The following is a 22,418-nucleotide window of genomic DNA, read 5'->3' on the forward strand; positions in this document are numbered from 1 at the left end:
CTGCTGGGAGCTGATTAATGCAGAGATCAAAAAAGGTTGGCTTTCTGGAATCCCCTGAAACAAAAATGTTTGTGACCATGAGTTTTCCCCACATGTGGCAGGCAGACGCTTCAGTGTCATCTTGGGGACACTGACAATTTTAGCTCAACTCTCCTATGCTGGGTCCAGGTTTCCGACAAGTTCTTCATCTTTATCCCCTGGGTTGGCAGCTGATGAGCTGGATGGTTTGGAATTCATTTGATAAACAGGACGTAAAAGGCCATTACGATGCAGGCAATTGCAACAGCAGCATGCAGCCGGGTTCCAATCACAGCAGCTAGGGGACAAATGGAAAGTGAGGTCACGCCAGGTTCTTCACAAAAGCCTTGCTTTCAAACCATGTTTTGAATCTCTAACGAGAACCAACGGTTCCGAGAGTCTGGAAATGTTCTTAAATGATACCCTTATGTTCTAGGCTCTACATGAAATGGCTTAGCCCTGGCCCCCTTTTACTTTCTGAGATAGAATCACACTGTGTAGCCCTGGCTGGCCTCTAATTTGTAGCTAGAACAAGAATGTCCCTGAACTCAGAGGTCTGCCTATCTGCCTCTGCCTCCCCAGTGCTGGGATTAAAGGTGTGTGCTGCAATGCCTGTCCTCCCTAAACCTTTTTGAGACAAAGGCTCACTGTTCAATAGGATTAGAGAGATGAGTCACCATGCCTGTCCTTATTTTACACAATTAAAAGAAATATTTCTATAGGATTCCTGATGAAGGTGCCCAAAATAAAAAAAGCTAAAATATATATGAATTAATTAAGCTAAAAGTTGTTTCCAGTGTGTTCTGTTAAAAACAAAAGTGAGAAATTATTCTTCCTGCTAAGAGGAATTTCAGGCCAGCCTAAAATGATATTAACCTGTAAAATATCTCTCCCTCATCTCATGGGACCAAATATTACAACATTGGCCAAGAACAAGCTCACTTCTTGGCTTCCCAAGTAGCTGGAACTACAAACATGTGTCACACCTGGCATTGTATGTAGTCTTTAATCCTAGAACATCAAAATTACCTAGAAAGTAAAATAAACAAGTATGCCTTAAGGAATAGCTAATTTAAATTTTACCTCTTACCTCAACTTTGACTATCTTATTAGCAGACTCTAGGCAAAGCACTTACCACACAATTGTGAGGACCTAAGTCAAAATCCGAGAAGCCATGAAAACTATGGCTAGAGTGATACAAATCTGTACTCCCAGTACTTCTAGGATAAGTGGGCATGACGAGTTCTAGACTCACATGGGCCAGCTAGCCAGGTGTACACACCTACAACCACACACCCACAACACATCACATACACTCACATAGTAAAGATGAGTCCAAATAGAACCCCGGCACTACGCCTTGTATTTTATAGAACCACACTGCTCAGAAATAGCTACGTTCTCTCTCTGTATCCAGAGAGACCTTACCTTTGTAAAATACACCCCAAACTCCCTTCTTCTCTGAAAGCAGCCAGGTTTTGAGACGAGGTACTTTCTTGAAGTAGGCACAGGTGCAAACAAAGAGCAGACCAAACACCAGAATCCCATCCAAGGAGTACACTGTCGCATAAAGAAGAGAGAGAGAGGGGTTGGGGATTTAGCTCAGTGGTAGAGCGCTTGCCTAGGAAGCGCAAGGCCCTGGGTTCGGTCCCCAGCTCCGAAAAAAAAAAAAAAAAAGAAGAGAGAGAGAGAGCGTTGACGCTGGTTTAGCCTGGGAAAGGTGACCCTGCCCAGTTTGGTGCTGACATCACCTCAAACGGCAGTGCCAACAATGAACAGGAAGGATTCAACCATTTTGGCACTGTTTCCCCAACTTGCTTATAAACAGCCCCTTAACCACTTCACTCCCCTGCCCCCACTTCAGACTGGAAAACACGAGTGTATTTGTGTGGAGCTCTTGGAGTGACTGATGCTAGTACTATCTGTGCATAAGATTTACATATGTTCTTGATGTAAATCACTCATCTGATGCAGGAAAGCTCAGTCTTTAGCCAAGGTTTCCAGAGTTGCATCTGCCGGTAAAGCGTATGTTAAGGCGGACCATAAAGCTTAGTGGAAAACCCAAGAGTTAGACCTCATATAGCCACACTTTTGCTCTACCCAGTTGATATTTCAAGTACAGTACAGTTTACAAATCATAGTCCTGCCTGAACAAAAGATTTGCATAAAGCGAAAGACAGGAAAAACTGACGAGCATAAGGCATAACGATGCACTCCTTTGACACTGGCTTAGCAAAGGACAGCCAATTACAAAGGGAGACCATGTCCTGTTTTTGTTTCCAGACAGGGTCCTGCTGCCTAGACAGGGCTGGTCTGTCTGCCTCCTCCTACTCTAAGCTGGGCTTAGAGGCTTGCCACATAACATCCTGCAAAGTACACTCTCAGAAACAGAACAAAACTGTAGTTGATGCTTAGATGACACAGAAAGCTCTTAGTTCTGCTTCTGACATGTGTTATACAGGTAAGCAAAATGAATTACATAAAGGCAGAATTTATTCAGTAATCATGGTGCCAGAATATTTTATTTCCTAGTTTAATTTACACCATGTCTTTCTTTGGGTGATGTTCCTTCTTTAACTTTGTGTAGTATGGTAAGACTGACTACCCAGAAAGCTTCAAATGGATATTATATACAACCAGGGTCTTTGCCAGTTCCTGCCAGTTCTGGGCCATTCTGTCTTGTTCCAGTGAAACTATTTCATAGCTAGTTCCAGTATATCAGTCAACTCACAGACAGTTTTATGTGTTATTATTTTGCTCCGATAAGTTCTTGTAGACAATGCCAAAATTCACAAGGAAATGACATTTCAGTCTTCAGTGTTAAGTCGATGAAAGTCTATGAGAAAAAATTTCCTGAGCCTCTCCAATCATAGTGTCTAAAAAGGCTTTCTTACTTCCTTTCCTGTAAGATTGGCTATAAAGGTCTTAATTTATCTTCTAGAACCTGAAAATCATGACTATAAAATTATTTGAGGCAACCTGGAAAAATTATAAGTGCTCCATCATTAATAAAAGGCGGCTTCTAAATCCACCTTTTGCAATATTAGCCAGAAGCTCGAGGTGGAGCCACCCAGCTAGGACTTTATAGTCAAGTAAGTGAAGGTTTTTTTGTTATTTAAATTAAGAAACAAAACAAACAAAACTTTGAGGATGTCTACATTCACCTCCTCCGCAAACTGTGGAATTTGATACCATTTCCAGGTCCTCTCAACCAGCTTATTGTCAGAAAGTATGAGATCTTAGGGAACCAGATAATAGCTTCTCCTCCCTGGGGACTAACAGCATAATTCTACAGGGACCGACCTCCCCAGAACCAACTTCTAGGAAAGAAGAGAGTAAAGGGTGATAACCAAAGAGTCAGGCGTGGATACTAGGGTACCCTTATGGGCTTGAGAAAAGAGAAACTGCAAGGAGCGTCCCAGACAGGAGTTAGGGGCTCCCCAAGGTCCAGGGGGGCCGGGCTGGGAGGGGGCGGGGGGAAACGGCCACGTCAGTCTAGCCCCGCCCGCCACGATTGGTCCTGGTCGTCTACCGTCAACCTCCGCTTGGGCCCCCAGCACTCACCGTTCGTCATGGCGGTAGTGCCCGGCCCGGGTGAGGGGTCCGGGTTCAGCTGTAGAGGCTGCAAAGGCGGGGGAACCTGGTTCCCACTTGACACTTCCCGATCCGGGCCGTGGTGACAAGAACGAGCCGTAGTACGCAAGCGCGAGGGCCGAGAGGGAGAGAGAGAGAAACGCCGCACTCAGACCAAAGTAGCTGATCGTTGAGCCAAGGCCCCCACCCTGCCTGCGTAACGTCTGCGTCCCTACGTACGTGACGAGCGCGTGGTGGGCGAGGCTTCCTTTGTGGTCATGGCAACCGGATGTCTGCCTACTTGCCGTGTGTAACTGTGTAACTAGAGGGACTGGACTGAGAGAGTGTGTTTAAAAAAAAGTCAGGGGGTTGGGGATTTAGCTCAGTGGTAGAGCGCTTGCCTAGGAAGCGCAAGGCCCTGGGTTCGGTCCCCAGCTCCGAAAAAAAGAACCAAAAAAAAAAAAAAAAAAAAAAGTCAGGGGGCTGGGGATTTAGCTCAGTGGTAGAGCGCTTACCTAGGAAGCGGAAGGCCCTGGGTTCGGTCCCCAGCTCCGAAAAAAAGAACCAAAAAAAAAAAAAAAAAAAAAGTCAGTATGTAGGGTTTGCTCTGCGGCTATTGCTTTCGTGTGTGTGTGTGTGTGTGTGTGTGTGTGTGTGTGTTTTGTGTGTGTGAGCCACCCGCTTACAATGGTGGGAGAGTAACTGCTTTCTTTTTCTCTGTGACGCAGTATGCCAGAACATGTCGTTCTTCTCTTTATCTTCTTGAGAACAGAACTTTAAGGTTCAAATGATTCATGATTAAGAAACAGAACCATTCCGTTTCCTCCAACTTATTTAGGAGACAACTGGTAATGAAATCAGGTACAGTTCCAAGAGAAAACCCTTGGAAAGCAGGCTGCAATGTGAAGGAATTGCACATAAGGGGCGCACATGTGAATACTACAGCAGGGCAGTACTTTATCTTACCACACCAAGCTGAAAACGTCACCACTGTCAGTGTTTTGAACTGTTTTCTTGGAGACACGGTTTGTTTCGTTTTGTTGTTTTGCTTCTGTGTTCTGCAGTAGTACTATGCCCTGTAATATCTGAAACCCAGGGTGGAGGGGGGATACCACAGTAGTTACCCAGGCTCCTGGGACAGCCCTCATTAGGTGGCTTCTCCTGGCAGAAATCTAGCCAAGCTACATTTGGCTTTTGTAGACGAAATAAGAAAGTTTATTATAAAAGCCACATATTTCAGATAGTAAGGCTTTCGGTTGTCAGAAGCATTCAGACGACTTCCCTTTTCTTTTCCTTAAACTAACAGGATAGTTTCCTTTATTTCCTGAGTTTAAGTCATGCCAGCCTCATCTTTTCAGGAATCTGCCCTACCATGGCTTTTCTGAAGTGTTTTTACTGTATGGTGATAGTCTGATGATGGGGTGGGGTGCAGGAGACAAAGCTTTAGGTTCTGCTTTGTAAGCCAGGACCTTTAGAGACAGTTGGGTCTGCTTCCCTAGAGGCTGGGTAACAGGGCTGCACTCAGTCCTGAGAGTGGTTGTCAAAACCCTAAGAATTCTGTCCATTCCTGCTACAGTGCCATCTGCTGGCCGAGAACTGCCTGGTTACCTAGAACAAAACTGTCAGGTTTGGAATGGACGGAGTCAGGAGGAGGAAACCACTAGCAGCAACAATAGTTATAACAATGTTTGGTGCGGGAAAGAGTTCTTGAGAAAACAAGCTCAAATTATGAAACTATAGCATCAAAAACCAAAGAATATATAGAAAAAACTAATTAATACAATCATTTGGATTGTACACACAAGACATTCCACAAACCAAGACAGGATTGTAGAGATGGCTTAGTGGTTGATAGCATTTGCTTCTCTTGGTAAATTAAGGTGTTAGTAACTGAGGTGTTGGGGAGGGGTCACTCCAGTTGGCCCACCCAGGAAGTATTAAGGTATTTCCTCCTGGTTTCCTTCAGGTATAGTTTACAAAACAGGAGATTTATTTAAGAGAAGAGCCATAATATGGAAACTCCATCTCCCTTCTGACGTGGTCTCAGACAGGGATGGAACTGCCAACAGGTCCTTGGGAATAAATTACTTGCTCTAAGTGACTGTTGTGGTTTGAATAAGATACTCCTCATAGGCTCATATATTTGAATGATTAGTCATCAAGGAGTGGCACTATTTGAGAAGGATTAGGAGGTGTGGTCTTGTTGGATGTCACTGGGGGTGGGCTTTGAGGTTTAAAAACTGCCCCCAACCTCTCAGCCTATGGATCAGGGCATAACTTTTTTTTTTTTCCGGCGCTGGGGACCGAACCCAGGGCCTTGTGCTTCCTAGGCAAGCGCTCTACCACTGAGCTAAATCCCCAACCCCAGGGCATAACTTTTAGTTACTTTACTAGCACTATGCCTGTCTGCCATCATGCTTCCTGCCACCATGCTTCCCAACATGATGAGGATAAACCAAGACTCAGAAACTGTAAGGAAACCTCGATTGCATGCTTTTCCTTTATAAGACTTGCTATGGCCATGTCTCTTCACAGCCATAAAATAATGGCATACACAGGTCCTTACCCTAAAAATACCTAACTAGTTTCTACCCTTACCAACTGGACATGGTGGCTCATGTCTGTAATCCCAGCACTTGGGAGACAGATAATGCAATCTTGGTGAATTCAGTACCAGTTTGGTCTACACAGCAAATTCTAGGCCAACCAGGACTGTATAGATCCTGACTCAACAAAATAGGTATATGTGTATGTCAGGCCCAAATTCCCCAAACTCCAAAAGGCAACCCAAATATGTAGAATGAGCTCAATCTAGACTCTAGAAGGATTTCTAGCAGCTTGGTAAAAGCCAGCATTCCTCATTGCAAAGCCAGCTACTGTCTATCAATGGGAGTCATTCAGCAGTCACAGCACATGAAGACCTCCAGGCTCCTTCAGTGTTAAAGTATATATATTTCAAAGTCCATTCTGGTATCCTAGCTCTTCCCACCTCCTCTCCTACTCTACACTTCCTCTAGCTCCTGGGCTTCCCTCTTGACAGCTACTCATCCTTGAGAAGCAGCATTTTTCACTCTTCTCCCCTTAGGTTCCTACTATCTCAAGATGCTTTCTCCACTTTCTCCCACACCCCTAGCCATGGCCCTGTTCAATCTGCTCACCATGTTCAGTCTACTACTTTCTCTCTCTGCTCTGGACTTTTCCAGATGCCTCTGGCTGTTCTCTCTCTCATATCTACAATATAACCTCTCCATACCTGGAAGCAGTCATATTGTCAGTTTATACATAGATATTGATTTTTCCTATATGAATGTGTTCATATATATTGTTTTCTCCTCTATAAATATTGCATTAAAATGGTGGATCCTTTCTGGGGTTATTTGATTAACTGAACTACTACTTACAACAATAGTTGACAGACACCTGGCATTACTCCATCAAGACTAGCTACCACTGTTGATGTTCATTTGCTTAAAAAGTGTTTACCAAGCAGGAATGGTGGTGCATGCCTTGACTCCAGCACTTGGAAGGCAGAGGCAGGTGGATCTCTGCAAATCTAAGGTCAGCATGGTCCACAGAGTGAGTGGAGGAAACTTTGTCTCAAAGCAACAAAGTGAACATTGCTGAGCACTTGGTAGGTTTTGCAGAAACAAAAATCAGTCTCTGCTCTCAAGAGAACAAAACATACCGGGTAAGACAGGTGAATAAACAATAAGAGTATATAGTCGTTATATATGTGACATTATTTGTGACTCTTTAAAATATCTGCAGACTTTTTTTTAAGTAAGAACATTAAGTGAGAGTCTGGAAGTAAGTATGTGGATGAGAGCCTGTAGGTAGCTGGGGTCCAGGTAGGTCTGTGGAACTTCAAAGCTCCCTTCTGGTTGTTACTGCATTGCCTCAAATTTCCATGCTCTTCACCATCTCCATCTTTGATGATTTTCTCCCAAGCATTATGCTTTTGTCTTGCCTGGATCACCCGGATAGCCTCAGTGCCATCCATCCCCGACAGACATGTTTCTTGTCAGGCTAACCCCGGGTCACTGGTTCTTAGAGCACAAAATCAAGGAATAAATAGAGCCTGGCTGAACTGGGGCATCCCAATTCATACTTCGTCAGTTCATTTCAGCTGACACTGGAGAGCTGCCAGTTCTTGCCAAATGCCTGTCAGTCCAGAACAGTAGCCTGTTTGTTAGAATCATTGCGGTCATTGTGGTGAATGCCAATCAGTCTTGGGGACCATGACCAGAGCATTCTGGTTTAACTGAAGAGTAAGTTCAGTCCTAAAGGCACGGCTTGCAACAATAGCTTCATTTGAATGAAAACTACTTGAAAAGCCACGTCAAACAGGCATTCATAGATGCTACACACATTTGTTTCCAGATGTCTAAGGAATGAGCTAACCTTAGGGAATCAAGAGACGGATGAGAAACCGACTGCTCTGAGTAAGTTTAAGGTTTAAGGGAAACAGGTAAGTCACATATAGCAGCAAGCAGAAAATGAGGCAGAAACCGAGAGTTGTTAAAAATGAAAACAAAATGCTGTGGGAGGATGAAGGAGACACGCCTTCAAAGGAGGCTTTATGGAAGAACAGACCATTCACTGGGCCTGAAAAGCAGGCAGCATCTCAATGGGAAAAACATTCCAGTGGGAAAGGAGCTCTGATCAAAGGCTGGAGAGGGAGAGTTCAAGACCAGTCTGGAGCACCCTGCACTTCTTTCTTCGCTAGCTCACTCCGCGCATGCCTCAGGCCTTAGCTGACTTCCTGCCTGCTCCAACAAGGCTTCCTCCGATGTGGGGTCCTCTACTGCAACAGACACTTGGAAAGTATAAGCTATCAAGTGTATCCAAGTTACGCTGTAGTGTCCACTTGCATTCTGTATCATTTTATTGATGCTGGATGTATTTTGTGACTGCTTGACAATTATTTGTTGCAGGGTCTGGGAGATGGCTCAGTGGGTAAAGGTGCTTGCTGCCAAAGTTGACAGCCTGAGTTCAATCCCTGGAATCCACATGGTGGTAGGAGGGAACCAATTCCTGCAAATTGTCCATTGGCATTTACATAAGCACCATGGCACATATATACAGATGCACACAACAAACAGCAAACGAACAAACAAGTAAATGTTAAGAACTTGAAAATTTGTTACATGAATAGCCGAGCGTGGTCACAAAAAACTGGAATGTCAAAATTGGCGCGCGTGCACACACACACACACACACACACACACACACACACACACAGAGAGAGAGAGAGAGAGAGAGAGAGAGAGAGAGAGAGAGAGAGAGAGAGGCATGTATGCACTCACACAGAAGCACGAACCATGAGAGGCACATATATCTATTAGATCAGAAAGGGAGCCAAGAACAAACCCAAGAAACGATTGGACCAATGTCTAACCTGGTAACCTGATTGACTTGTATTGGAATTACTAGCAGGAGTATGGATAAGGGGTTTCAGATGAGGGATGGAGATGACTCAGAAGCAGCTGCATCACAGAAAAGCCCACTGCAACCCAGATGGTAATTCATGAAACCTGCGTGCCGGCCGCTCTGTGTGCGGCTGGCAGGGAGCTAGACTAGCTGTGACTCCCTGAGTTGTTAACCACTCTGTTTTCAGTTGCTGGGGCCAGGACCTCAAAACTCATCTGTGTTTCTGTTCTCCCAGATATGTAAGACACGGGCCTTTCTCTCCCTCTTGTGTGGAATATTTCAATCAGAGAAAACTGACAAACGACAGAATAGCAAATGATTGTCAGCAAAGGCCACTCCATTTTGTAAAGGTCCCTTGTTTTGGCTTAAACAATGGTAATACCTGAGACTAATCTCTCTAGGTCCTTGCCCTCTGAGCCCTGTCCACCCTCAGGAATGGCTGGCTATGAGATACTTTTCTGTCATTTGATATCTTTCCTCCAACCCTAAACTGGACTCTGGAGTCCACTCTGAAATTGTAGAAGAACCCCGGGCTGTTCCCTCTGCTCTGTGTCTGATCTACTCATTACATTGCTTTGTTATTCCCGGTTTCTGTTTTGGAGTTTGAGTTAAGAGGGTTGAATTTATCCACACTTCATAGTTTATAGCCCTGCTAGCATTGTCCATAGTCCTTTGCTTTTTATTTTTTCCTTTATGCCCTATTTCTACCTTTTCTGTGCTGCCAGCTTTCTAATGCATTTAATGTCTCTGCTGTTTTGTTTGTTGCTGACCTTGAACTCAGAGATTTTCCAGCCTCTGCCTCCCCAGGCAGGGATTAAAGACGTGTGCCATCACACTTAGCTCTTTGATAATTTTAAAATGTTTTACTTATTACTGTGTATGGAAGCCAGAGGACAGCCTTGTGGAATCTGTCTTCTTACCTTTCACTTTTTATATAGGCCCAGGGATTAAACCTGAATATTAGTCTTATTCCGTGAGAGCTTTCACTGACTGTACCATCTCTCCCGCACATCTTTTGTAATTAAAAAACCAAACCCAAACCCACCCCCCTCATAAAACCCAATGTACACACACACACACACACACACACACACACACAAACACACAAAATTACGGAGGCAGGAAAGATTGTTCTGCAGCTAAGAGCATTGGCTGCTTTTCCAAAGACTTGAGTTTGATTCCCAGCCCCTACATAGCGGTTCACAATCATCTAACTCTAGTTTCAGGGAATTAGTTGCTCTCTTCTGGCCTCTTTGGCGCTGCGAACACATGGTACACATGCGTGTCTGCAAAACACTCATATACATAAAGATTATATATATATTTTTAAAAAGTATATCTATGTGGGCTTGTGTACTTGAATGCATCAGTCCCAGAGGCAAAAATTCATCATATTCCCCTGGAGCTGGAATTACAGGCATTTGGGAGTCTCCATTAGTATGCACAAATTTATCATTTATGATTTCTGAGATATGGGCTCATGAAGCTTGAGTGGTCTCGAACTCTAAGCTCTCTTGCCTCGGCCAAGTGCACGGAATTTTTTCGGTATAGTACACCACGCCTGGCATCTTTGTAATTTTTAATCCCTTCTTCAGGATTCCACGCCTAAGTACGCGTCACTGATTTTCAGCCAATCTCAAGGCCGGGGTTAGGAGAATGAGAGTGCACACCCATCTGCGCAACTCCGGCCAGGCCGGAAGTGACGCACATATCTTATAAATCTTGCGAGCCGCCCTTGGGCGGGCTCAGAAGGCTGGCGGGCTGCTAGCATGGCAGATGAGGAGGAAGATCCCACCGTGAGTGAGCGCCCGTCACAGCCTGTTTCCTCACTCCCTCTGGCTCACTAGCGGAGGCAGAGTCTGACCCTCCTGAGCCTTAGGGAATCCCGCCGAGAGTTCGGGGTCTCCGCGGTGTTTTCCTCTTCCTTCGGTGTACCTTAGTCAGTGCGTGGGGCAGGAAGGGAAGGAAAAGTAGACAGGATCTCCTTTTGATCTGGATCTTCCTGACACTGAGAGTCTAGAGAGTCATAGGAGATCAAAGCAAATACTGCGGAACCAGCAGCCCATCTGCTAACAAAACTAGTGAAAATAGTGGAGAAAAGATGAACTAAAGTCAGGAAGTTTGAGATCCAGATTCTCCTTTGGAGTTATTTAACTTAAGGCATCGGTTTTCTTGTCGTGAGATAGGGTCAAGCCCAGTTAAGGAAAGTTTTTAGCCCTGTATTGACAGGTGCTTAGTAAATGTTGCTTCTGATGGCAGCAGAGAGTAGATTTTAAACTATCAGGTCTTTTACAGTAGTAGCATTGCTTAGCAGTATGACCACTAAATGGGCTAAAACCAAACCCAGAACCTGACGTCCATTTGAACTTCACACACACACACACCCCGGGTAGGGTTGTTAGTTAGGAGCCGTAATAAAAGACTTCTTGCACGACTTGAGAAGTGGACTAGGACATAAGAGCCCTCTGATGCTAAGTTTCTATGACTTTGTGCTGTTTGCCTTAGCTTACCACTTTTGAAAATGCAAAAGGGTCACTGGGCATGGTGGTGCACACTTTGAATCCCAGCACTCAGAAAAGGATCTCTGAGTTCCAGGCAGACGGGCACATACCTTGTCTCAAAAAAAAAAAAAAAAAAAAAGTCTAGAGATTTTGCTTTAGTGCATCTGGCTACCTACAGCAGTTAGACCCCTTTTTTGGCCTCTACGGGCATTTGCAGGCATAGTCAATGTAGGCACACACAATACATATAAATAATAAATGTCTTTCAAAAAAAGATGAAAAGGGCACTGGAGTGTAGCTCAGTGGTCAATTAACTGTTTAGAATCGTGAGCTCCTAGGTTCAATTCATAGCACTCAAAAGAGAGAGCAGGAGGAGACTCTGGAGAATATCACGTGCACTGCCATCATTTGACATTTCTGTATTTTTAAATTTCTAGTTTGAGGAGGAAAATGAAGAAATTGGAGGAGGAGCAGAAGGTGGCCAGGGGAAGAGAAAGAGACTTTTCTCTAAAGAACGTAAGTTGTACTTTCCAATGCTTTTATTACAGGTGGTGAGAGCTTTTAAACATGTCCTTGGAGAGTAGGTACATTGCTCTGCATATGTTTGCTTAGAGGGACAGTGTTCTCAGACTTGCCTGTAAGGTTGTTTTTATTCCTGTTTGTTTTTGCTTTTTTTTTAAAAAAAATTATTTTATGTATATGAGTACCAGAAGAGGGCATCAATTCCATTACAGATGGCTGTGAGCCACCATGTGGTTGCTGGGAATTGAACTCAGGACCTCTGGAAGAGCAGTTAGTGCTCTTAACTGCTGAGCCATCTTTCTAGCTCCCCTTGTTTTTGCTTTCTTTTTTTTTAAAGATAGGCTCTGCATAGGCTTGGCTATATTGGTGCTCACTGTTTAGCCCAAGCTAGCTTTGGGTGGCGGTAGTCCTCCTGCCTTAGCCTCTCAAGTATTGGGATTGCCGGTGTGCCTCCTGTGGTTGGTATAAGTCTCTTTATCATGTATACTAATTCTCTCTTTGTGACGTAAAATAATGAATGTGATTCCCCCCCACCCACACATACACTTTGAGGTGGGTTTTTTTTATTTTATTTCTTTTAGTTTTTTTTTTTCTCCTTTTCTTTTTTTTTTTTTTCGGAGCTGGGGACCGAACCCAGGGCCTTGCGCTTGGTAGGCAAGCGCTCTACCACTGAGCTAAATCCCCAACCCCTCTTTTAGTTTTTTTTTAAGATTGATTGATTGATTATAATTACACTGTAACTGTCTTCAGACACACCAGAAGAGGGCACCAGATCTCATTACAGATGGTTGTGAGCTGCCATGTGGTTGCTGGAAATTGAACTCAGGATTCCTGGAAGAGCAGTCAGTGCTCTTAACCACTCAGCCATCTCTCCAGCCCTCTTTGAGGTTTTTGAGACAGGGTTTTTCTGTGTAGCTCTGGCTGTCTTAGAGCTCATTCTGCAGATCAGGCTAGTTTTGAACTCACAGAGAGATACATATGCCTCCACCTCTGCCTCTGCCTCCTAAGTGCTGGGATTGACACTGTGAACCACAGCCACCCAGCTGAGGCAGGGTTTTTATATCCCAGTATGGTTTCAACCTTGGTATGTAGATGAGTATGACCTTGAACTTCTCCTGTCTGTATCCCTCGTGCTACACATAGGCCCATATGTCATGATTCCCAGTTTGTTTAGCTAAGGATTGACCCTAGTTGTGTGTGTTAGGCTAGCACTCAGCTACTAACTGAGCTACATTCATTGCACCGCTGCCCCTCCCCCTTTCTGTTTTTTTGTTTGCTTTGTTTTTGTTGTTGTTTTTCCCTTTCTGTGTTTAGCAGGGTCTCATGTACCCTAGATTGGTCTTGTATTTATTACGTAGCTGGGGATGACTATGATGTTATATTCCTCTTGTGTCCACCTTTCAAACGATGTAAGTTGAGGCTTTGGACTAAGGCACTGATCAGGGCAAGAAAGTGAAGTCTGGGGTACTAACAGTGTCGTTAACCTTCCATCATACTCCTTAGGCAGACAAGTTAAATCCTTAGAGCAGCAGGGTGAGCTGTTTCCTCTTGTCATGCCAATACTAATTCCTGAGAATGCCCTCTCCATCCCCGTGCCCAGGGACCTTGTCTGAGCATTGAGAAGTGTAGCAGCATAGATTTATAAATGCCTGGATGCAGTGGGATCGAAAAATTCTAGAAAACTGCAAGGCAGCCTTTAACTGTCTACATTGTTTTTGATCCCAGCTCTTGGGATAGATAGGGACAGGAGGTTTGGAGTTCAGGGTCGTCCTCATTGAGTTTGAAGTCAGCTTGGGCTGTAGGAGACACTGACTCACAACCACAATGGAGAAACCATTGCCAATACCTTCAGGTTTCCTTAAAGTCTGACCATTTCCATTCCGTCTCACTGATGCTAGTTACGTGATTTGTATGTGGTTTTACTTCCAGTCATGTGGACATATGAAAAGGACCGTGACATCAAAGCGCTCTAGAAATGGTGCCCACGCTGCTGCCTGTCCAAACCTTTAGTTCAGTTTCAACCGCTCCACTTTTGTGATGACAGAAGTTTGGGATCCTCCTAGGCTTCTCTCACTGACTTAATAGAGTCTTTGTGTCTCCTCCTTTTTGCTGTTTTTTTCAGACAGGGTCTTGCTATGTGGTCCAGGTTGACCTTAAACTGGTGTTTCTCTTGCCTCCACGATTCCCTCCTTCTACCACATGGGTCCTAGAGATGGAACTGGGTCTTCAGGTTTGGCACCAGGTGACTTGATGTGCTGAGCTACCTCCCTGAGCTTTTTTGTTGTTTTTTAATTATTATATCATTTTTCCCCTTCCCTTTCATCCCTCTAAACCCTCCCATATACTCTTCCTAGCTCTTTCAAATTCATGGGCTCTTTATTTTTGTTGTATACATACATACATACATACATACATACATACATACATACACACACATACATACACATACATACATACATATGTACGTATATACATACATATTCTCTCTCTCTCTCTCTCTCCCTCCCTCCCTCCTTCCCTCCTTCCTAATCCTAAATATGTCAGTACAACTTGCTTTGTTTCTTTCCAAGGGCTTACCATTGGTTTGGACAAACAGTTGGTGTGCTTAACTTTGGGAAGACTACTGCACCCTTTCTCAGCTCCTTAGTTGCCCGTTCTTCTTTGAGGAGAGTTGCCGCCTCCTGGGCTTCCCCCGCTCCACATTCGCACATCTGTTTTGGTTGCCCTTGCTTATTTGTTTGCTTTTGAGACAGGGTTTCTTATAGCCTAGGCTGCCTTGTAACTGCAAAGGACTCGAACTTCTGATCCTCCTGCCTTTACTTCCAAAGTGCTGAGATTACAGGGGTGTGCCACCATGACCAGTTTTATTCAGTGCTAGAAATCAAACCCAGGGCTCTGCGAATGCTAGGTAGGACCCTCCTGACTGAGCCACATCTCCAACTCTACAGACGTCTTTTTCTTACCCTAACAGAGTTTCAAAGCACCTACTGTCATTTGTCTATGCCTTTATCAACCCTTTGGCCAAATATGTGCATCTGATATAACAAATTTTCTACTCCCAATGAGATAGGTAAATTATGCCCATCAAAATATTTGTGATGGGGGCTGGGGATTTAGCTCAGTGGTAGAGCGCTTACCTAGGAAGTGCAAGGCCCTGGGTTCGGTCCCCAGCTCCGAAAAAAAAAAAAAAGAACCAAAAAAAAAAAAATATTTGTGATGGGTATCTTCTTCAAATACTTAAGGGAAAAACGGCTCATAGTTGGAAATTATAGCATACATCACTTTAGCGAAGATCAGAGTTAGCATCGTCAATGATACATTGGCATGTACCCTTGGTGTGAGAGCGTGTTGACCTTGGTATTCTTCAATAGCATGTAAAAGCATTCTAACCCCAGGATAATCACAAGAAAGCAGCAGATAGAACAGTCTGCCATATCTGACTAGGATTCTTGTTGAGGTCTCGAAAGACAGGGACGAGCTAAAGAAGTTGCCACAGGTTAGATGGAGCAAACTTCAGAGGTGTAACAGGTAGGAGAGTGACGTCTAACGGGAGTCTGAGAAAGAGGCCTGGGGACTGTAGCTCAGTGATAAGAGCATTTGCCTAGCACATGGGAAGCTCTGGTCGGGGTTGGGGTACAAACAAGGAACCTGAACCGAAAATGGACCTAAGTAGAAAAATCAGTACAGTCTGAATAAGGGACTAGTGTTACTTTCTTAGTTCTGATGAATATTTGTTATATAAATGTAAGGGAAAGCTAGATACTGGGCATATGGGAGCTCTCTCTCTCTCTCTCTCTCTTTTTTTATTACTCATCTGTAAGTCTAAAATTGTCTCTTAAAAAGACAAGTTTTAAAAATAGAATTCAGGGGTTGGGGATTTAGCTCAGTGGTAGAGCGCTTGCCTAGCAAGCGCAAGGCCCTGGGTTCGGTCCCCAGCTCCGAAAAAAAGAAAAAAAAATAGAATTCAAAAAAAAAAATATATATATATAATATTGGCTCCTATAGCAGCTTTCTTCCTTCTGTGTTGGGACCCAGAGTCTCTTGGCATTGTGAACTCACGGGATAACTACTGTAAGCTGGCTTCCAAGTCACCACATTCATTCTGCTCTGCCAGTTCTTGCTCTAAAGAGGAATTATTCTAAGGCTGAATATAGTGATATATACCTATATAATCCTAATACTCAGGAGGCTGAGGCAGGAGGATTCTGAATTTGAGGTCAGTGTGGGTTACACCGACAGACACTGTCTCAAGTCCCTCCCCTCCCAAGTAGTTAATTAGATAATGATAATAGTCATAAAAATAAAAACAATGTAAAAGGAATTGCTAATGTACTTATTTCTTTTTCTACAAGTATATCCTGAGTTCCTTTAAAAACAATTAGAGTTGGTCATGGTGCTGCTTGTCTTAAACCCAGCACTAGGGAAGCAGAGGCAGGTAGATCTCTGTGAGTTCTAGGCTAGCATGGTCTACTTATGAGTTCCAGCACAGCCAGGGCTACATAGTGAGACCCTGTCTTTTAAAAAGCTATTGGTCTGTGTGTGGGTGTGCACATGCCATGACATGGGAGAGCAGAGGACAACTTCGTGAAGTTGATTCTTTCCTTCCACCTTTATATGGGCTCCAGGGCTTGAATTAGGTCATCAGGATTGCACAGCAAGCATCTTTAGCCACTGAGCCATCTTGCTATCCCTTCAACTTTCTCTTTTAAAAAAAAATTTAGCTGGGCAGTGGTGGTCCATGCCTTTAATCCCAGCACTCAGAAGGCAGAGGCAGGTGCTTTTCTGTGAGTTCAAGGCCGGCCTGATCTTCAAAGTGAGTTCCAGGACAGACAGCCAAGGCTGTTACACAGAGAAACTCAGTCTTGAAAGGTGTGTGTGTGTGTGTGTGTGTGTGTGTGTGTGTGTGTGTGTGTGTGCATATAATAAGGTTAGTCTTTAGTAGTTTGGAAGGAAGAGAAATTTATGGAGGCTAAATAGTAAGAGCAGTCCTAAGACAACTTTGATCTTTTATACCAAAATCCATACTTGCAGACACAACTGTAATATTTCGTTTGTCTTACTGCATAGACCAGCCTGGACCAAACTAGGTCCACCTGTCTCTGATTCCTGACTGCTGGGATTAAAAACCAAGCTGTACCACGCCCAGCCATAACTGTGTTTAAACCATTGTTTATAATTTGGTTTAATCCTACTTGGTATGCAAAGTGTACTGGTGACACTGGTCCATCTCTGGGTCACGCAACACTCTTGCTCTCTCACAGTGCGCTGTATGATGTATGGGTTTGGGGATGACCAGAATCCTTATACGGAGTCAGTGGATATTCTCGAAGACCTTGTCATAGAGTTCATCACTGAAATGGTAAGATACTTTGTAACTATCACTTTTTTGTTGTGTTGATTTTTGTAACTGTTAATTGAAGGTTTAAAATGTTAAGCTTTAGATAATGCTAGAATTTTTGAAATAAACTATCTGTTTGAGTGCCTGCTTTGTGCAAGTTCCTGGCTTCTATTTGCCCTTACTATGGATAGTACGTAAATGTATCTCAGAACTTCTGAGCTTTGTTTGTTTTATATTTCACTTGGTGTGTACAGGTGTTTTGCCTACAAGTATGTCCCTGTATGTTATGTGTGTCTGGTGCTCTTGGAGGCCAGAAGAGGGTGTTGGATTCCCTGAAATTGGAGATACAGACAGTTGTGAGCTGCCATGTGGGTGCTGGGCACTGAACTCCAGTTTTCTGGAAGATACCATTGTTCTTAAGCACTAAGATGTTTCTACAGCCCCTGAGTTTTATTTGTAAAAACATAGTATCTTTGAATAAAATTAAAAGTATTGCCCATAATCTCACCCAGCCTAAGTTCTTTCCCTTCCAGTATTTATTTAAAGGTATGTACAGGGGGTTGGGGATTTAGCTCAGTGGTAGAGTGCTTGCTTAGGAAGCGCAAGGCCCTGGGTTCGGTCCCCAGCTCCGAAAAAAAGAACCAAAAAAAAAAAAAAAAAAAAAAAAAAAAAAAAAAAAAAAAAAAGGTATGTACAGCTCATGGAATACCTTTGGGATTTTTAAAAAATTCTATTTCATGTGCATTGGTTTTATCTACATGTATGTTGTGTGAGGATGTCAGATACTTTGGAACTGGAGTTAAAGACAGTTGTGAGCTACCTTGTGGATGCTGGGAACTGAACCTGGGTCCTCTGGAAGAGCAGCCAGTGCTTTTTTTTTTTTGGTTCTTTTTTTCGGAGCTGGGGACCGAACCCAGGGCCTTGCGCTTCCTAGGCAAGCGCTCTACCACTGAGCTAAATCCCCAACCCTGAGCAGCCAGTGCTCTTAACATCTGCACCATCTCTCCAGCCCCTGGTCTAACATCTTGAATGACCATTTTTATGGTTTTCTTCTTTTCCTTTGTTTGGATGGATTAGCAGGGGTGAGGTCACTGAGTTTGGTTGGTTTTAGTTCTTATGAGTGTTCACCCTTTACATTGGACCATCTCCTTACTACAGAATAAGTGAAAGGATTACTCAGCCAGGGCTGAGGCTGTTCGGTGTGTGTACAAGGGCCTGCACATGTGGCGAGTATTTAATCCAGTTTACCTCAGCTCAGGGAAAACATTAGCCATAGTAGTGCCAGATTATGCTAATATGCGTGTGCGAGGCCCTGGGCTCAGTCCCCAGCAGCATATTAAATGACAGAGCCTGCCATAGTGGCTCCTACCTGTAATCCCAGAATTCCAGAGAGAGTCAGGAGGATCTACTACAGGATGTAGCAGGTTCTAGGCCATCCAGAGCTACATAACAAGACTAGGATTTCAAACAAACAAATAAAATGAAATAAAGACATCTCTCAAACAAACAAACAGATAAAAACAAACAAAGCAGCCAGGCAGGAGAAGATGTCATTTCGGTGTGCTCGGCATTCAGGAGGCTGTGGTAGGTGGACCCCAGTTTTAAGACCAGGCTAGGTAGGCTAGGTAGTAAGACCCTTTCTCAACAAACAGAAACAAAGCTGAGCATAGTGGTGCATGCTTTTAGTTCTAGAAGTTGTAGCAGAGGCAGGAAGATTGCCTCATTTGAGACCAGCCTAGTTTCTGGATCCTGTCTCTATAAAAAACAGTCAGGAGGGGTTGGGGATTTAGCTCAGTGGTAGAGCGCTTGCCTAGGAAGCGCAAGGCCCTGGGTTCGGTCCCCAGCTCCGAAAAAAAGAACCAAAAAAAAAAAAAAAGCCAGTCAGGAATCAGAGATAAGTTGGCTTGAGTTCAAGGCTAGGCCAATCTACATAGTAAGTTCTAGTTATATAGTGAGACTCAAAAACATGTCTCAAAAACAAAACAGCAACAAAAATAATGTTATAATTGTGTCTCCAAGTATAGATTTTTTTATATAAAAGATTTAAGCATTAGTCTTAGGATCAGTTTTATTATTTAGCCTCCCAAAACCTCCCTTCTTTCCTTCCAGCCTACTAAAGCCTAATTGTTATTTTCCTAATCTCTATTACCTACTCATTAGCCAACCCAGAACACATTTAACAAGACAAAAACTTCACCTATATCATAAAATAAAACAGAAGTATCTTCAAAAGTTGCTAGGTTTTTTTTTTTCCTTTTTCTTTTTTTTCGGAGCTGGGAACCGAACCCAGGGCCTTGCGCTTCCTAGGCAAGCGCTCTACCACTGAGCTAAATCCCCAACCCCAATTTGCTAGGTTTTGTTGTTGTTTTAGTCTGCCAGTCTGTCTGACCATCCATCTGCCTATCTGTCCATCCATCTATTTTTAAGGCAGGGTCTCGCTATATGTCCCTGGTTAGCTTGGAACTTGCTTTATAGACCAAGGCTTGTCTTGAACTCACAGAGATCTGTCTGTCTCTGCCTCCCAAGTGCTGGAATTAAAAGTGTGTATCACTCTGTCTAGCTCATTTTGGTAGTTTTATTGTCCGTAATGAAAAAAGAAGTCCTGTAATGCAGAAAGAAAATACTGTCGATTATGCAATAGAAAGGCGGTAAGGAGGGCTAGAGAGATGGCTCAGCGGTTAAGAGCACTGTCTGCTCTTCCAGAGGTCCTGAGTTCAATTCCCAGCAACCACATGGTGGCTCACAACCATCTGTAACGAGATCTGATGCCCTCTTCTGGTGTCTGAAGACAGTTACAGTGTACTCACATGCATGAAATAAATAAATTCCTAAGTAAGGAGATGATCAGACAGCTGGTTCACAAATGTAACACTAGCGTGATTAATAGAAAATTAAAACACAAAAATATTTGGCCCTTAAAAATTGATGTGTTTCCTTGTCATAGACTCATAAGGCAATGTCAATTGGAAGACAAGGTCGAGTGCAAGTTGAAGATATTGTCTTCCTAATTCGAAAGGATCCGAGGAAGTTCGCTAGAGTTAAAGACTTACTAACTATGAATGAAGAGTTGAAACGGGCTAGAAAAGCTTTCGACGAAGCCAACTATGGATCTTGACACCGTTTGTGATGCCCGGGATTTTGATATTTTCTGTGGAAACCATACATTGTATTTGTTGTCTGCAGTAATATCGTGATAGCTAGGCATGCAATGACAGAGGCCTTTGATTTTAGATTTGTAACGTGAGCCTTTTGTTGCCTGTCTTTATCTGACCATATTTGAGTTGCTTACTGGCCTTGAATAACTCCTAACTTAAAGTATTGCAAACCATGCAGTTCCACCCGAAAGGGGGAAGTAGTACTTATTCTTCAGGTAGACATGTGCATTCCAAGCTGTGTACATCGCTGCATAAAATGCAATCTAAATGTCCTCTTGATTTTATGAATGGTAGGGCTTGTGCTTTATGAATCTCAAGTTTTTAGACGACAGTAGTGGGAGAAGCTATTAAAGATAATGAACTGGTTTGTGTGGTTTTTTTTTTTTTTTAGAAAACTAAATTCTTGTCAGAATGTCTTAATCGATCATTTGTTTTAATATTCTTTTCTAAAGAACACTTTTTTAAAGAGAAACTAGTATTTGCTAAGCATTAGTAATCTCGTCGTCTTCCTTGATGACTGTAATGCTTCCAAAAACAAATGCCTTCAGCCGTAGGAATGGCACAGCTTGTGAAGCAGAGGCCAGGACAGGTATTCTGGGTTGTGTTCCACTGATATACACATAAATACTTTCATTGTGAGAATGTATGGTTGATTAAACCTGTATGTGGGTGTGCAAGCCATTTTTATAGTTCAAGATATGCAGACTTTGTGTGTAGTTCACTTACTGCATTAAATTATTCTGCTTAGCTTATAATGAGGATTAAAATTGCATTCAAAGAGGTTACTGACTGTGTCTCTGAAACCTGCTGGTATTCCTTAACGTCTCTAACTCAATGCTTGGGGAAATACTACCTGTTTAATCTACTGATCCAAGGAATAAAGAATGAGGAATTAAACACACCAGTACTTGAGTTTATGTTTGTTTGTGTATGGTTCTTACAAGATAGGGTTTCTCTGTGTAGCCCTGGCTGTCCTGGAACTTGTTTTATAGACCAGGCTGGCCTCAAACTCACAGAGATCCATCTGCCTCTGTCTCCTAAGTGCTGGGATTAAAGGCCTGCACCATCGCACACTGCTGATTTTCTGATTTACCTCTTCCTCAGGATTCTGCATCCTTTACTGTAGGATAGTCCTAGCTCTCTTCTCCCGTTTTTCTATGTTATTTTTATATTATAGCCCAGCTGATGATGAGATTTAATGCATAACTGAACTGATCATTTTATTAAAAAAAAAAAAACAGTTGAAGGGACTGGAGAGAGAGAGCTCAGATAGCTCAGAGGTTAAGAACATTGGCTGCGGGTTTGGGGATTTAGCTCAGCGGTAGAGAGCTTGCCTAACAAGCGCAAGGCCCTGGGTTCGGTCCCCAGCTCCGAAAAAAAAGAAAAAAGAAAAAAAAAAAAAAAAAAGAACATTGGCTGCTTTTTCTAGAGGAACTCAGGTTCAATTCTCAGCACTTGACATGGTGTCTCACAACCATCTAACTCCAGTTCCAGGGGATCCAGTGTCCTAGCCTTCTCGAGTACCAGGCAAGCAAGTGGTGCACAAGCACGCCCACAAGTAGAATCCTCGTGTACGTAAACTAAAATGTTCAAAAAGCAATTGAAAAGCTACCTCAGTCTATGTTAAAATAAAAGATGGCAGTTGAGTGCTGACAAGATGGCACACTGAATAAAATATTTAAAACAACATGGCAGTGGCATTATATCTGTCACTATTAGGGGGGTGGGATGGGGTAAGACTGGGTCTCTACAAAGCCCTATTTGTCCTAGAATCACTATGTAAACCAGGCTGATCTTTTTTTTTTCCCCTTTTCCTTTTTTCAGAGCTGGGGACCGAACCCAGGGCCTTGCGCTTGCTAGGCAAGCGCTCTACCACTGAG

At 43.3% G+C, this 22,418-nt stretch overlaps 2 protein-coding genes across 3 annotated transcripts; one reads left to right on the forward strand and one right to left on the reverse strand.

The window, feature by feature from the left end:
• Positions 1-8,884, reverse strand: Tmem167b (transmembrane protein 167B). Its single transcript, NM_001135260.1, is given in 4 exon segments — positions 1-316; positions 1,448-1,579; positions 3,584-3,738; positions 8,849-8,884. Coding segments are annotated over 3 exon segments (225 nt in total). The 5' UTR covers positions 3,594-3,738; positions 8,849-8,884; the 3' UTR covers positions 1-233.
• Positions 8,885-10,748: 1,864 nt separating this feature from the next.
• On the forward strand, positions 10,749-21,442 carry Taf13 (TATA-box binding protein associated factor 13). Of its 2 annotated transcripts, NM_001303616.1 has the most exon segments (4): positions 10,749-10,818; positions 11,961-12,039; positions 17,307-17,404; positions 20,328-21,442. In NM_001303616.1, coding segments are annotated over 4 exon segments (375 nt in total). In that variant the 5' UTR covers positions 10,749-10,791; the 3' UTR covers positions 20,499-21,442.
• Positions 21,443-22,418: the final 976 nt, after the last annotated feature.

The sequence above is a fragment of the Rattus norvegicus genome, chromosome 2 (genome assembly GCF_021556685.1).
Source record: "Rattus norvegicus strain SHRSP/BbbUtx chromosome 2, alternate assembly SHRSP_T2T, whole genome shotgun sequence".
In the NCBI taxonomy this organism is placed as follows: domain Eukaryota; kingdom Metazoa; phylum Chordata; class Mammalia; order Rodentia; family Muridae; genus Rattus; species Rattus norvegicus.